The following is a 17,483-nucleotide window of genomic DNA, read 5'->3' as shown; positions in this document are numbered from 1 at the left end:
CTGACACCAAAGGCCTCAGAAGCACGGATTTCTTGTATACAGCAGCAATCCCACCACCACATCTATCTCCAGACCTGGGATTGTGAATGAACGAATATCCCACGGGAGTGATTTGCCTAATAACAAATTCATCTCCAGCCTCCCTAAGCCACGTCTCAGTGAGCAACAGCAAATCCAGTGACTTGTCAATAATCATATCGTGAATGTCCACAGCCTTCCTGACGACCGACTGGGCGTTGAGAAGGCCACATAACAGTTGAGTCTGAACTATCTGACTCTCAGACGAACTTGTAATATCTAGCGTTTCTGATGTAAGGGGGTCAACACTAGACCCATCTTCATTCACAATAGACGTACAGTGAGGGGACAGGTCTGTAAACTGGAAAGGGAATGCCGGAGTAGGGGAGGAGGGCCGAGGAACAGCAGGAACACTGGTGTCACAAGAAATTAATGAGATGTCAATAGGCACAGGGTTGTCATCATTCACCAACACAGTGGTGAAGGGGCCATCAAGGACAGATGCACTGGAGCATGAAGAATTACAGGGACAGAGCCGTAGTCCCAAAGACAAACTTTCCACAGAGGCAGCAAGTCCTGGAGGCTCACTGGTGCCAGAGCTTGGTGCTAACACTTGCACTAAGTCTGAACGGGAATGAGCAAGTCTACATGCACGCACATTTCCTCCCACCACGTACTCCACGCACAGTTTTCTTATTAATTAGACCAAGTTTTCTGCAATACGACAGCAAGTTAATATCCAATACACCAGACACATTTTTGGCAAGGACTTTTAAGACAGAAGCAGAGTAGTGTAATTGACTCATGAAAGGTGGCTAAAAAGGAACACAAGTGTGAGACACAAAAACTGCTGCTACTAAGCGCATTGAACACCACTGACCCACCACTAACTGACGATGTTTCAAACATAACAAACAGTTTGGTACTCAATGTGAGCACACAAACATGCGGCAATCCTGTTAATCACAAACCCCAGAACTAAAGCGGCACCACGAGAAGCGAAAACGTGACAGCAGCATCAAAACAAGAGCAGGACGACATAAACCACGTATCGATGACAACAGTCAATAATCATAACCAACATAAGTGAAACGTATAGATCCAACATCTAGGTTGCAGCAATATCAACAATAAAAACTAAGGTCCACAATTCAGAAAAAGTGAATTCATCAGTTTTAGCTTCTTTTAAAAAAAAATTTAGCAATTTGGTTGAGTATTGGAGAGTACAGTAAAACAAGTTGACCAAGCTGTGCATTGTTGCCTTATTTTAGTTTTGCTTCCATAAAGGAAGAATGTGCATCAAGCTTGTGAAAAGTTGCATAAAAAGGTTATTAGAGCTTGGATGGAATGTTTTGCCACACCCACCATACTTGTTTGACCTTGCACCATCAGACTTTAATTTGTTTTGCTCTTCTCAAAACTCCTTGCATGTTATAATATCGAATTCAGATGAAGCTGTAATTCAACACTGTTCATTTTTTCCCAGGTAAAGGCAGGTCCTTCTATGAATGAGAAATTATGAAGCTTATAAAAAGATGGCAAAAGGTTTTCGAACAAAATAGGAAATATATAATTCATCGATCTTTGTTTTTATTTGTATTTATTTAAATAAATGCCCCTCGAAAAAAAAATTTCAAACAACCCAATATAACAACCGGATATCTTAAAATCTGCCAACTATTATGGATGAACTAGTTCTAAAATTCTCAGAAAATAGTGAAGCAAGCATCACTAATATGTCCTTTGGTATTGTCTCTATAATGTTCAGACAACTGTAAAATTAATCAGCCTCTTCCCCTTCAAGGCTTGAATTTGGAGCATGGACCTGAACAGTAATAATATTGAGAGGTTAGACAGAAGGTTAGATAAAAATCAGCCTGTTTGAAATAATACTATAGAATGACTGGTTCTGTTCATGGTTGGTATCTTCTCCACTGTGCTAGTTTTAAATGCATAAAACTGTTGTCATTTTGCTGCTTAGTGTGGCTAAATGAGAACTTTTGCTATATTTAAATTTTTACATGTGTTGTCCTAGTTTTAATTATTTTGGCACTACCCTTACTTTAATGAATGTGTTTTCAGACTTATTGGAAGATCTAATTTCTCAGGCTGTCGTAAATGCACAATTGTGCACTTGATATCTGTTAGAACACCTAATTTGTATGAAAATATGTACTTTATTTTAATATTTTGTGCCTTAATTTTCTGTGATTGTTTTCAGAATCAGCTGGAACAGTTTGGTGCTAGTCGTGGAAATGTTGTCATGAGTGATAACAGTCAAGACTATCAACTTGTTATTGGACGTCAGGATGTGAGTGTTAGCTTACTGATTATTACCTTGTATTATCAGCACATCACTCAACACTAAGCGCTTGCACCACCTCAAAAATTACATAGAGTCAATCTGGCTAGAAATAAAACTTAAAAAATATGGCTCCACTTTTTGTAGGATTTATTTATAGAAACCCTAATGAACAAGCCGAGTGGATGAACCACTTCAGCTCCACATATATGCCGTGCTCCTTAACTCAAAAGAATACTTGCTGCTAGGGGACGTCAATGTTGACCTCCTGAAACCAAATAATAGATTGAGAGGATCAGCCAATCAAACCTTACCCAACTAGTTACTACCCCAACAAGGATCACTAGCACATCACAAACACTGATTGACCATATCTACATCAGTAACCAACACAACATACTCGAAGTCTGTGTACTCCTGACAAGTTGCAGTGATCACTTCCCTGCATGCCTGACGTGGCGCAAAAATGGACCCAAAATTCCCGGAAGCCCACACAAATCAATTACCTACCGCTTTTTTACAAATTTTGTGGAATCTAAATTTCTAGCTGATGTATACAACTCTCCCCTAAATAAAATATACGATATTACATACCCAGAAGAAGCAATCACCTACTGGCACAACCTATTTCTAATAATATACAATAAGCATGTACTGCTAGAGACCAAATGTGTTAAACACTATAGATGCACAGTGTTCAGTCCTAAACACATTTTTGCAGTACCTTTTTTTTTTTGTTTTGTTTTGTTTTTGTTTTGTGTTACAACATTTATAGGTCAATTTTTGCCTGTGAATTTCTGATACAAAGCAACTTTTGTGTAATGTTTTGTGTTTCATATTATAAGATGCATTATTGGTGGAGAAAATAAAAACTGGAAAAAAAAATGTGTTAAACACAACATTGAACCTGCTTGGTTTGACCCAGAGCTCCAGACCGCGATTAATATAAGAGACACACTTAAAAAGAGGGACCAAGAAGCTGAGTTCAAAAAACAAAAACAAACCAACCGCCAATCAGCGCTACCTGTCTGCGCTGTCGATCAATCGGCCTTCAGCTGGCATCTTAGCCAGCCTCTACCACAAAAATAATATCATAATGCTTTTTTGTCATTTTCAATTTTAGTTGGTCATGCTTATTCTGCCATTATTAGACTGGACTGAAGATTTATAGGGGAACTGACTTTCTGGGTAAGAGCAATCAATCCACTTTCTGCGGCACTCTTCAGTGCACTATTTGTATTTTTGAATGTGATTTCTGCAATGAGTTGCAATAATGTACAATCAGTCATAATGCAGATACATTTAATATGAACCTTCAAACTCAAGAATAAGGACAACAAAGGCTTTAAAAAAAAAACCCATAAAAACAATGATTTAAAAAAAAATTGCATTATATGCTTTTTTGTTTGATTTGTTCTCCAAATGTATATTTAATTACTTTTACTCCTAACTGTGTATCAATTGTCTGTATGAGTATGTATGCCTGCCCTTGTGAGCGAAGACAAATTTCTGTCCTGGGTCTCCTCGACAGACAATAAAGTCTGTTTTGATTTGATTTGATATTGCCAAGAAGCCATTTTTGTTTAGTACTATGGTGGCTGAACTTCTTAGAACATCTCATGGCTCTGTTGATAATAGTTATTAGTTAATATTATTAATAGTCATTGGAGATTGATTCATCTTGTGAGTCTGGATGAATTTTACTTTCTGGGTTAGGATGAAATAGTAGCTATGACTGAGTGATATGGTTTGGGTCAAAATGACAGGTGACCCATAGAACACACAGTCTCTTTCAAAATGTACTTATTTTACATGATGTGTGCAGAAAATCACATAATAGGGTAAACGGCTGGTCAAAAATAGTCTAAGTAAAATTTTTTAATTTTTTTCAACATGCAAATTTTGCCAAAAGTCGTAACAAAACACAAACTGTTGGTAATAAGCTGGGTTGGGGAAGTACTCATAGAGATAGCATCTATATAATGAAATATGTCTGAAAAATGTTTGGGTCGTAACTAAGAAGGGGTCATAATTGGGAAGGTCTTAATAAAATGTTTTGACTGTACAACCCTAAAATTGTTCATGTACATATTTGGTTATTATAAACATCATCTCTGTTAGGACTGCCTCTCCACTGTGACTTTTAGCAGTTTGTGCTGTATTATAACCTTTTCTGCAAAAGTGCATGGTTTGTCAAAATGCATTGAGTACATTAAATCCAAGATAGCTTCTGGTCATGACTGTTATGTCACTTGTATGCACTTCTGTAGCATACAGCGTGTGCGGACGTTTTGCCGACCGGCGTTTCGCCGCCGGACGTTTCGCCGCATTTGTCAGAGAGAGAGAGAGAGAGTTTACTTACTTCTCAAAGAATCAAAGTAACTACTAGATTACACAATAATTCTTTATTTCAAACAAATTTTACACACAGACTTCGCAGACAGTTCACTTTGATTGTCACAGATTATGCGCAACAGCTTTGAGAAAAAACATTGATACAATGGCGAGAGAAATGTGTGAGCTAAGGGGCGTCCCACACTTGACTTCGGCTAAAGGTCCTGCGTGAAATGCCGAAATGAAGTGCCCCGCCCCGAAACGCCGGTCGGCAAAACATCCGACTCCGAAACGTCCAGTGGCAAAACGTCCGGTCGGCAAAACGTCTGGCTCCGAAACGTCTGTCGGCGAAACGTCCGTCGGCAAAAAGTCCGTGTACCAGCATACAGATATATTCATTTACTCTCACTTTCCCCAAATTAAAACACATGGTCCTTGATCCCATTTACAAAGGGACAGTGTCACCCCCAACCCCCCCAACATTTAAAAATGTAAGCAGTGCATTTTAAAAGAACATCTTTGTATACCAAGGCACACATGTATTGATTACTCTTATCTCTTACCTTATAAAGTGCAACAATGGTGACCAAGCGAAGGCAAAAGAAACAAATGCAATATCCTATTGCTATAAAAGCTTTATTTTCAACATTTAAAAATGCTATCAACTTAATTAAACTTGAATTTATGTGTTTATGTGTCTTGTTTCATAGCATAAAAGCAGACTGGTTGATTTCCTTACCAAGACCTTTTTGGTCACAACCAGATTGTGGTGGATTTTCGCTAGTCTTAATAGGAAGGTTTTACTTTATTTCAATTGTACATTGGTTAGTTAGTTAGTTCCCGTTATGCCGGTCGGCACGTAGGGCAGCGACAAAGGTCCTCCACTTTTGCCTGTCCTGGGCTAGACTCCCCACAGTACCCCAGCTGAGGTTTAGGGTCTTCATGTCTGCCTCCACAGTTCGGCGCCAGGTGATCTTGGGCCGACCTCGCTTGCGTTTTCCTTCTGGCGTCCAGTGTAAGGCAGTTTTTAGGATGGAGTTGCTCCCGCCTCGGAGGACGTGACCAATCCAGCGCCATCGCTTCTTCAACAGGATGGTGGCCATACTCTCCTGCCCGCACTGCCCGCAGTTCTTCGTTGGAGATTGTCCTTGGCCAGAAGATGCCCAGGATTCTTCGCAGGCTTTTGGTGTGGAAGACTGACAGTTTGTTGAGGTCGCTGTCAGTCATTCGCCAGCACTCCGAGCCATACAGTAGAGTGGACATGACCAGACTCTGGTAAAGTCTCAGCTTGGTATTGATGCTGTACTGTGTTGACTTCCAGATGTTGCGCAGGCTACAAAAGATGCCCCTGCCTTTGCTCAGTCTGCTCTGGATGTCACGGCCTGCTCCTCCATCTTGCGTGACCACGCTGCCCAAGTAGGTGAAGCTTTCAACCATCGGCAGGTCTTCTCCCTCTATGCTGATCGGTGTTGGATTGGTGGTGTTCAGGGTCATCACTTCTGTCTTTGTCCGGCTGATGTGCAGTCCGACCTGCTGCGCAAAAGTGTGCAGGCGAGTCGTCTTCTCTTGCATGTGCCGGTGGGTGTGTGACAGCAGGGCCAGGTCGTCGGCAAAGTCTAGGTCTTCTAAGTTCGTGGAGAGAGTCCATCGTATGCCCCTTGGTTCATCTTCCGTTGTATGGCGCGTTACCCAGTCAATGACAAGGTTAAAGAGCAGGGAAGACATCACGCAGCCCTGTCTCACTCCAGTCCCGACCTCAAAGTAGATGTCACTGTTTCCAACACAGCATGAAAAGTTCGCATAGAAGCTTTTGATCAGCAGTACAATTTCCATTGGTATTCCGTATGCTCTCAGGATGCGCCAAAGGCTCTCTCTATGGATGCTGTCAAAAGCCTTCTGGAAATCTACGAAGTTAATATAGAGCTGCCTCTGCCACTCTGTGCACTGTTCAATGATGTTGCGTAGTGCGAATATCTGGTCGGTGCATCCTCTTCTTCTACGAAAACCAGCCTGCTCTTCTCTAAGTTGTGTGTCCACTGCCTCTGAGATTCGTTGGATGATGATCTTTGTCATGATCTTGCTCGGGATGGACAGGAGAGTTATTCCTCGCCAGTTGTTGCAGTCGCTAGGGGATCCTTTCTTTGGGATTTTGACGATCACTCCTCTGGTCCAGTCATCTGGGACTTGCTTCCCTTCCCATATTGCGGTAAATAGGGGTTGCAGGATATTGGCTGCCAGTTCTGGGTCTGCCTTGAATAATTCAGCATTCAGATTGTCCTGACCTGGTGCCTTTCTGTTCTTCAAGGACTTAATTGCTGTGATGATTTCCTGCTTCTCTGGTGGGGCGATGTTAACGTCTAGGTCCTCAATGGCTTCTTGTATGTCGGCTTCTTCGGAAGGTGGTGGTCTGTTCAGGATCTCTCTGAAGTGTTCGGCCCAGCGTGCTTCTTGTTCTCTCTCTGTCGTTAGCAGCTTCCCTCCCTTGTCCTTGACTGGGGCATTGTTGGTGCTGTGGAATTTGCCGCTAATCGTCTTGGTGATCTTGTACAGCTTTCCTTGTTCTCCTTTTCTTGCTGCTTCTTCTGCCTCACTTGCTAGATTGTTCAAGTAGGCACGCTTATCTGATCTCGCCAAGCGCTTCACTTTCCGGTTCATCTCTCTGTACTGTAGTTTGAACGTCTCTTGCAGTCTTTCAGATCTGGTGCTAGCCACCTTCTTTTTAAGGTCTCTTCTTTCCTCTATTGCCTTCCACGTCTCTGGTGTTATCCATTCCTTCTTCTTAGTTCCTCTCAGTCCAAGACTCGTCTCGCTGCTTTTCTGGTACACTGTTCTCACAAGGTCCCATCTCTGGTTTATGCTTTCTGCGTCTGCCTCGCAAATGTCTGTCATGTCTGCAAGTGCCTGAAATCTGTTTTTCACTTGAAGAGTGAAGGCATTTTTCAGCTTGGGGTCCTGCAATCTTTCCACATCAAAGCGTCTGTGTGCTGCTAACTTGCGTCCTGTACTTTGCAGTTTCATTTTTATGTTTGCTACAACAAGGTGATGGTCACTTCCAACATCTCCTCTTCTCACCCTGACGTCAAGCAGGGAACGTCTCCAGGAGCCATTGATCATTAGGTGGTCGATCTGGTTACTGTCCCTACCATTGGGTGAGCACCATGTTAGCTTATGGACGTTACGGTGAGGGAATAGTGTTCCTCCAATCACCAGGTTGTACATAGTGCATAGCTCCACTAGCCTCTCTCCGTTCTCGTTCATGCAGCCACAACCATGTCTACCCATAGTTCTCTCTACATGGGTGTTGTCGTTCCCAACTTTGGCATTCATGTCGCCCATCACAATCAACAGGTCATGATGGGGTGCTGCACTTACTTCTGCTTGCAATTGATCGTAAAAGGTGTCCTTCGCCTCATCATCGCCATCGTTGGTTGGTGCGGAGCACTGGATCAAGGTCATGTTGCCATGCCTCCCTCTCACTCTGGCTGTAATCAGTCTGCTGTTGATCGGCTTCCACTCTATTAGGCACTTTCCTTTCCTCAGGATGATGGCTACTCCCTCATGGTGTTAGTTGTCCTCTCTGCCAGAATACAGCACTGTCTCTCTGGTCTGGGTCTTTACTCTTCCAGAACCTGTCCATCTGCTTTCACTTACTCCAAGGATGTGTAAGTTGTAACGCCTCATCTCGGCTGTAACTTGTGCTAACTTGCCTGTTTCATACATGGTGCGCACATTCCAGAAGCCTATTCTGGTCTTACATTTGGCGCTCAAGACTTCCATCTTCATGCCAGTAGTTTCCTTTCGGCTTTCGCTACTGACAGTCATACAAGGATCTTGCGATACCTCTGGGAGCCCATCGCACACATTGGTGTTGGTTTTCTTCGTCACTGTTTCCATAACAAGAGTGTTTTTTACGGGACAGGGTTGTTAGCCCTGTGCCCAACCCCCAACCTGGAGGACCAGGGATCATATTTCGTCTGGTATCTACCCTTTGACCTGCCCGGCTTGGGTGACCCTGTCCGGTATAGCTCTCAGGGACATAGATACACATTAGCCCCTCGACCTCGATAAGCTAATGATCCTCCGGGGACGTAACACATGACATAAAATGACGTAAAATAATGTGACGTCAGAACAAAATGACGGTACTCCAAGCCAAAGGTCAGCGACTACACGCAATATGAGCACAATCCGCAGGCCTAATATCAGACATGTCATATAAGCCGGAATGCATTTCATACGAAATATATCTGCACATAGCACATCCAAAAGACGACACCAGTCCTACGGAACGACGAATGACCCTAGCACACACAAAAGTTCACCGATCCAACGGACATGAAGCTTACTGACTGTGCCGCCGATCGCCAAGTCAGAAGGTTGACAAAGAATTGCAAATAATTGCAGTCACCAAAGCGAAGAGGCACTATACTCCACGTACACGATGGCAGGCCCATCAAAATCATACACAAGCACAAGTCCAACACCAGGAGGATGTCAGATAAAACAAAAAATACATCAGAGCTCTGTCCCCTCCAGCCAGTTGGGCCAGGGGACATCACTCTCATATCTCATTGTACATTGGGAATGCCAAAAAATAATGATACGCAAGGTCGAATTTATGAAAATTCCTGAATAGGAATAACAAATATACCCTTTTGTGTGTGTCTGATAATCATTGCTGGGAAGGGGGAGGGAACTAAGTGTGAGTGTAACTATGGGTGTTTGAGGTGTGACAGTAGTTAACACTTAGCTCTAAACAAAGAAAAAGCAGTACCAATGTTGTCATTTTATCGCCAGATTAAGGACCTCGTACCGCTATGTTTATGAGCATTTCTCACAAACACTTGGTTCTTTTCAGTCAATTTAAGACAATGATTTTCTTGCCTTCTCAAATGCTGTTTGCCAAAATCATGAAAGTCATGGAAACATGTCAAATAAATTTTGATAGAACATAATACTTCATATGCACAAAATGCAGGGTATTTTAGCTTTTCGTCAAGAGCGCGATGTTAAAAGCTGACCGGTCAGCTCTCAGGAGGTTAGAGGTTTATCGACGCGGAAAATGCCCATGGGATGAAACTTCGGCCCTACATCTTTACTTGCGTTAGCCCAGAAGCAACTTGTTAGCTAGAAAAAATTGTATATGGCATTTATTGACTTTCAAAAAGCATTCGACTCAGTTATAAGGGAAAAACTCTGGTGAATATTAAAAAAGAATAAGGTGAGAGTAAGAATTATAATGCTATAAAAGGAATATATTCTAGCACTGAAGTTAGAGTAAAAGTAGGAGGTGATGTAACAGGGAGAAATTTGTAGCTCAGTTTTGTTTTCACTTCTATATTAATGAGTTAGCAAAAGATGCAATTGACAGAGGTGAACATGGAATTCAGTTAAATCCAGATATCCTAGAAGTATTCATTTTGCTCTTTGCAGAGGGTGTAGCATTAATCTAAGACTCTAAGACTGTAATCATCATGAATGGCATTTTACTATATCTTCCAATAAACAATATCATTTCTATTATACATTTCAATTCTCTTACTGATAGTCATCATCTGTACTACTTAAGAAAGGCCTACCTTAGAAGTGCTTTAATCAGATTTTGAGTAGGTGTGTGTTTAATTAAAGTCCATACCCTTAGGCACATAGGCAATATGTTACCTTCTGATTACAACTGTCCACTTTGTATAGATAAAGATGAAAAAGAGCTTCATTTCATGTTTATATGTCCCAGGTATACTGTTCTTTGAGAGAAATATGGATACCTTCGAAATTTTATAGACATCCTTCTATCGTTAAGTTAACGTTGCTACTCAGAAGCAATAGTAGGACAATAATATGTAACACTGCACTCTACATCTTAAAGGCAGTAGAAATCTGAAACAATGCTTTATAACTGTATGGAAGGTTATGAATATACTACGCCTATTTTTTGTATGTGTTGTAAAAATTACAAGTGAAAATACTGTAATATGGGTTGATGGCCTAAGCAATAATTTGTTCTTCCTTGCTAGCTCTTTATTTGATGTTTAAGTATATAGTATTTAAGTAACCATGTAGAGGTGCCTGAGAGACAACAATACACCATATAATTCTATGCTCTATATCAGTGGTTCTCAAAGTGTGGTCCGCATGCATGTCAGGTGCTCCACGGCTGACAGTCATAATATGTCAGCAAAGTAATGTTTAAATCAGCAGATACGCTATAAGTCCAATATTGATTTCACACAAGTTTTAATGTTATCAATGTTAACATGTTACTTGTATGCAAGAACTTTAGTCCAGATATTTGCACATTCTGTGCAATAGCAGCATTTTTTGACAAGGCCACAACACTGTCCACTTGGATGCATAAATACCACGCATTAGATTGCTTTTGAGAGTTGGAGTGTGAAATTTAATGCCACAATCTTGCTGAAAGGTATTTGAACATTTAGGAACACAGAATATACTATTTCTCACAAATATGTTTGTTAGAATATGGTAAAACATCCAGGTAGTTGTTAAGGGTTAATTGTAATCCACAATTTTTTTTATAAGACTGATGCTAAAATATAACATTTAAAGTATCTGTCACACTGGTAAACTGATTATCTTGGAATTGTAATTTGTCTTCAATAAAACATATCCAAGATTTACTTGTGGTAATCAGTTGTCCTGTTCTGCATATTCTTTTGAGAAACATTGTCTTCGCTCCATCTAGGCAGCACTGCAGATTCTTACGGGTAGAGTGTTCAGTAAAGTGTATTTGACACAGGACTCGTGTCTGCTGGCTATTTTGTTAATATTCTGTTTTCGTCTACTGTTTTTGTACAGAATACCAAGCTTTTAATGAGTATTGTGCACAACAGGTCAATCTCCAAATAAAATAATTTATGCCATTCAACTCTTCACATGTGATTCTTTATAGATATACATACTCTGAAAAATTGGTTTAGTCACACATTCAGCATGGTTAATCTGAAAGCTGAATTTTGTGGTCAGTTTCACAATGTAGCAAAAAGAAAAATGTACGTGCATGTTATGCTTCAATTAACCAGCCCCACAACCCATAATCTTATTTATGTGTTACCTTTTTCAGAAGCAGATGCTGCAATAGAAGTGTAATTATTGCATTTATTTGTTTTATAGGCTGTTTACTTTTACCAGCCAGATGGGCGAGGACCTTGTTTGGCTTTTGAAGGAGAAAAGTTACAGCTGCATTGGTTTCGTGGCTACCTCATCATCGTTGGCAAAGAAAGCAAGACAATGCCTCGTGCTCCACCCATGTATGTTTACTTTACTGTTTTTTGGCAGTTCGCAAAAGCCACTTCATTGTTTCCACACTAATTGCAAACTTAAAACAAATGACTGTTATTAAATTTACTGGGTTTTTTGTGTTCTTCTGAGGAGGTAATAATAAATGCAAAATTTGTAAAAATGCAGATGTAAAGGGCTGGTATGGTAGCATTTGTTGTTAGCTTTGGCGGGACCTGCTGAGACATCGTGAAAGAGGATACTCGGCAGTGATATGCTAGGGTTAAAGCTTGTAATTCTTCCAGTCATACAGGAGCATCACAGAAAGTTTAACCTTCTGAGAGGTCTATAAGGGCAGAGCTGAGACGAAACAAGAAAACAGACAGTGGATGAGAGAGAGAGAGACAAGCGATGCGACAGAGAAGAGACAGCCCTGACTTTCAGTGCCTCTAATGATGTGATGCAGTTGTATCCATTACAAGTGTGTTGGAAGTTTGTTGCTGTCACATCAGAAACCCAAAACTCGGCTACACATACATTCCTAATGAGCATGCTCTCAGCGCCTAAGAACAAGAATGAAACATGCACGGCATACAAAGGACAGGAAAACAACATATGAACTATAAAAGAATAAACAACAGTACTAATGAAGAATAAAATCAAATACAGAAAACGCAAAGAGGAACCAAATAACAAGAAGAACTGAGAGTAACATGATATTGCAAAAGGAAGATGAGCAGGGAAGGGTGTGAAAAAGGACTAGCATGGTGGGAAAGAGTGTTTGGAGTAATGTATACCAAAGAGGTGCGTTTTCAGTGAAGGTTTAAAGGATTCAATAGAAGGTAGGTGGCGGATATGGAAAGGGAGAGAGTTCCATTGTTTCACTGCACAATTCCTGTGTCCATATGTTGTTCTGATGACAGGAAGAGTAAGAAGACAATCATCAGACGAGGAGCATAGCTGGGACGCAAGGAAAGAGAAGTTCAGAGAAATAATCTGGGCAGATGTCAGCAAAAAAAGGTACTAGATGCGAAAACGGATGAGTAGCCAGCGCAGAAAACAAAGGAGAGGGGCAGAGCGGTCCTGTTTCCTAGCTCTAAGCACCAGACGTGCAGCAGAGTTCTGTACTTTCTGCAGTTTGTGAAGAAGGTATGCAGGACAGCCAGCAAGCACGGAGTTACAGTAATCAAGCCAGGATAGAACAAACGCACAGACAAGAGTGTTGGTAGAGAGAAAGTGACGGATGGCGTTGATCTTATGTAACTTATAATAGGCAGACTGACAGGCAGCTGTAACTTGTTTAGCAAGAGCCATATCTGCAGTGACAATGCAGGGTTAGTGACGGAGGATACAAAGGTGATGTTGTTTTGCCCACCTTGATATGACTTGGTAGACAAACGAGTGAAGATGGATTGCTGTTTCTTGAACATAGGAGGGCTTTCGTTTTATCATGGTTGAGTTTAAGTTAGTTTGTTACCATCCATTCTTTGACTTCATTAATACAGGCTTCTATGGTGCTTATATAGCAGAGTGAGATTCAGCCAGTGGAGTGGAGCAGTACAGTTGTGTGTCATCAGCATATGATTGATGTGAAACCTTGTGAGACTAGATTCAAGATGAAAGTGGTTTCATATACAGAATGAATAGAACTGGGCTGAGTACTGACCCCTGGTGGACACCACAGGAAAGTGGAGCAGGGCGAGAACAGTCTGTGTCCTATCAGTGAGATAGGCACAAGTTTTGTCAATATGCAGTAATGATCAGATGTGAGATCTTGAGAAACATCAACTGACTGCACTAATTGGTCATCAGGTCAATGCATGACCCAGTCCAAGGTGTGATCTCTTTTATGAGTGGGCTGCAAACAGACTGGGCGAGACGAAAAGTGTGTAACAGTTCTGACATTTTTACTGTGTCAAGATGAGACTTGTTGTCAAAATGGACATTAACATCTCCAAGAAGCACTTCAGTCCATTGAGTGCATTGCTATAGTCCAACAGATCATGAAATTCTGTGAAAAAGGTAGAGGCTGTGAGTTTGTTCTTGGCACTCGGAGGAGGTCTATAGATGTAGAACAAGTGTATCGAGCAACAGGGAGCCGAAAAAGAGACTTGTGCACATTCAAAAGATGTACGTATGTGGGAACAATAAAGCAGTAGTAAAAGATGGGTACTTGGCAAGTTTTATTTGTAGATAGTAGCAATGCCACCTCCACATGTAGGATGGGGGAATGTTTTCAGACAGCAACCTGCTGGTATTAGATTGACACACACCCTTTCGTCACCTTGCTGTTTAAGCCACATCGCAGGAGGTGGATATTTTAAAGACCAGAGGCATGATAGAAGGTATCTGGCTTGCATTTGTGTTCTTGTTTTCTGTTAATCATCCAAGTAATGATTGCAGACTTTAAAAAAATATAGTAAAATCTCTTTATTAAGACCCCTGTGGGACCCCAGGGTAAGCTTGCCTAGCGAGCATTGTAAGAATGGGGTCCCTGCCATCCAGTCAGGCATATCGTAAGAGGCGACTAAGGTGGACACCTCACCTAGAGGTAAAGTAGGTTGTGGTAGGGCCAACAACCCCACCATGTAAAAAACGCCTGTTACCGATATTAACAACAGAGAATTCATCACAGATGGCAAAGGTAATGAAGCACACCAGGAGAATGGACTTATGACAGACGACAGCCAAACCCGAAAGGGAGCTGGTGCCCTGACAGTGGATTTACTGAAGCCAAACAGTGGAAAGGGAGATGAAAGGAAAGGGCTGGGCATGGGTCACCTGGAGCGGGTTTCAGCCAATCGACATCGGTGGCAGACTCTGGTTGAGGCCTTATGTGCAACCTGATGCACGAAGAGGAATAGATAGAATATATCTTTATTAAGACCTTTCTGATTGCGACTCCCTTTTATGACCCAAAACTTTTCCAAAGATATATTTTGATATAAAAATGTCATCTGCTTTTAACACTGTGCAACTTCACCCATTAGCAGAAAGTCTAGTTTCAAACTTCCACCTTGTTGTTTAAAAAGCCTATATTAAAATGCTTCAGTGCTTATCAAGAAGAGCTCAGCCAAATTTTATGGCTGTATCACTTGTCAGTATAAAGTTATAAGGTTTTGAAGTAAACTGTAATAAAAACAGGGAACCGAGAAAAAAAAAAAAGTGAAAGCTTAGTAACTGTTTCATCTAAGCCAGTGGTTCTTAGCTGGGGTTCGATCGAACCTAGGGTTGGGTGAGTCGGTCTCAGGGGATCTCACGGAGATCAAGACACACCTGCAATTCGTGATAACACTAAAGAAGGGTTCGGTGAATGTGCATATGAAACTTGTGGGTTCGGTACCTCAAAAAAGGTTAAGAACCACTGATCTAAGCCTTTCATGTAATTTAGCTGCTGAATGGAAAATATAACCATTTTTTAATGTTTTTCTACATAGAACTTGAACATAACTGATAAAATTCTTTATTTCACTTTTAGTTTGACTTACAATCATTAGAATCACCATCAAATCCAAATCTGCAGACCTTTTCTACCCAATTTTGGCTGCTTCTGATTCCATATTCGGGCTTGATAAAAGTTCATTGCTACAGCTATGTGGAATTTTCTTCTGTCTGCTATTTCAGAAGCTAATAATAGTGTTTACAAGTTTACCTGCATGATAATATTATGAATAAATTTAAAAATACAAATGACCCATTAAAAATCTGTGCAAATACTGATGTAAAGCTCTGTTTCCTTACATTATGGAAAAAAGTACATCAAATAAGAAGCATTGCAAGTTCACTCAAATTTGTAAATGTTCACACCCAGTCCTGATTATTACCAAAATTGGCAGCAGAATTCAAAGCTAATTCTTTCTCAAGATGCTAAGAACACAATCGAGGATGATTAACAGCAGAATTAGGTACACAAAGTTATGTCAATATTTTAAAAATCTCTGCTGCTACAGTGATGTAGAGTGCAGTCATCATTTTTTGTACTTTCGCAGGTGGTATTTTGAGAAGAAATGAGTATCTGTCAAGTACAATAAACATTAAATATGTAGCGTAAAAATGTCTCAGAAAGTTAGAGTCGAGATTTGTTTACATCCAAAAGCAATGCACGGTTGGATTGTGGAATACCTGAAAACTTCTGAAGCATGTTTATATGACCTGGCCAAGGGTGGTATTAGTGAATTCTGTGTGTTTATGCATGTCCACATTATGAATTTTCTGACTCTTTGTCTCGTTTAGAAAAGAGCATGGGACTTCTATCGGCCTTGAAACGGTCTTTGTTTGAAAGGCGAATGAATGCTCTCTCTAATGACATGCAATGTGACCTAGTTTTTCAAAAGACCGTTGCTGTGTCCCAAATACTCTATTTTGCTATTTTTGTGCTTAGTAACAAAATATGCATGTTTGTAGATGGTTTTGGCAGAGTAACTGCTTGGAGAGTGGATAGAAGATATTATGAACATTTATGATATGCCATGATTTCAAAATCAGACATGGAGGAGATTGGTCCACAGTTTAGGTAGCTGGCATGGCATGGTCCCAACTGGAAAGGGACGTCCAGAACCGGCTCCGATGGTGTGGTATAGTTGCTCCAGTGGGGTGAATAAGAACAAAAAAAAAGATAATTTCGAAATGGCTACAAATTATAATTTTCATCAAATTTTAGGGCAGTGTCTGGCCTTAAGTTTATTGGATCAGCCAACGGAACCTTCTTATGAGGTTTCAAAAAGAACATCACACCATATTGGACAAGTGAACCATGAGCTCATTAACATCAAGAGAGGATGCTAAAGGCAGCCCCAGCCAAAATTATAACATTATGTCTCGAATGACATGTCCCTGAACCACCATAAAGCTAACATTTGTCATTTGGCTTATGCAGGTGTTCATTAGATCAGACCTTACCTTCATGTTAAGGCACCAAGGGTACTGGTTTGCAAAAGTGATGTTGCCAACTCTCTTGCTGGCTGTCCACATCACATCTGATAAAGCCCAGAAAGTTCAGAACTGTCTCATATCTTGTTTTCGGATCAAGAAAGCATAAACATGTGTCACATGCAGCTCTGCCACTACTTTCGGATGAGAAGGAAAATACCAACAACAAAAATCTAAATTTCAGCAATAAATGAGAAAAATATTCAATGAACAAAATTATATACCTAATCACAACATATATTAAGACACATAAACAAAGTAAGCCCCCTTTTCATGATAAACTGGAGTTGAAAAGAAAAGGCTGGAGAGAAAAGACCTTAAGTCTCAACATAGACACCAGCAAAAGCACAGAATAATAAAGAGACTTAGACTTGAAGAAGAAAGACACTGGAAAAATGGCTGCCCTTTTGCCCAAACTTATGCACAAGAAAGTAATGTCATCATCCTTTAGAGCCTGCAAAAAATAAAATCAGGACAGCAAAAGCAATTTACAGCATTAGATAGGCACACAATCCATGACAGACGATATCACCATGTAGGAACTAAAGAATGCCATTAACCAAAAAAGAAGAAATCTTCTGGCCAGGGCATGATCACAAAAAAAGATGCTACAATATTTTAGTGATGGTACTTTCAGCAAACTATTTGACATCTTCAGCATAAG

General features: G+C 40.7%; 1 protein-coding gene across 1 annotated transcript in view; it reads left to right on the top strand.

Annotated features, from left to right (window-relative positions):
- LOC112562156 (vacuolar protein sorting-associated protein 11 homolog) overlaps window positions 1-17,483 on the top strand; it is an 84,490-nt gene that overhangs the window by 16,064 nt on the left and 50,943 nt on the right. The window contains exons 8-9 of the mRNA XM_025235217.1: window positions 2,240-2,329; window positions 11,786-11,922. Of these exons, the coding sequence (XP_025091002.1) occupies window positions 2,240-2,329; window positions 11,786-11,922 (227 nt within the window). The remainder of the gene's footprint in view (window positions 1-2,239; window positions 2,330-11,785; window positions 11,923-17,483) is intronic.

Source organism: Pomacea canaliculata, linkage group LG4, assembly GCF_003073045.1.
Source record: "Pomacea canaliculata isolate SZHN2017 linkage group LG4, ASM307304v1, whole genome shotgun sequence".
NCBI classification, from domain to species: Eukaryota; Metazoa; Mollusca; class Gastropoda; order Architaenioglossa; family Ampullariidae; genus Pomacea; species Pomacea canaliculata.
This window is presented reverse-complemented; position numbering and strand designations above follow the sequence as displayed.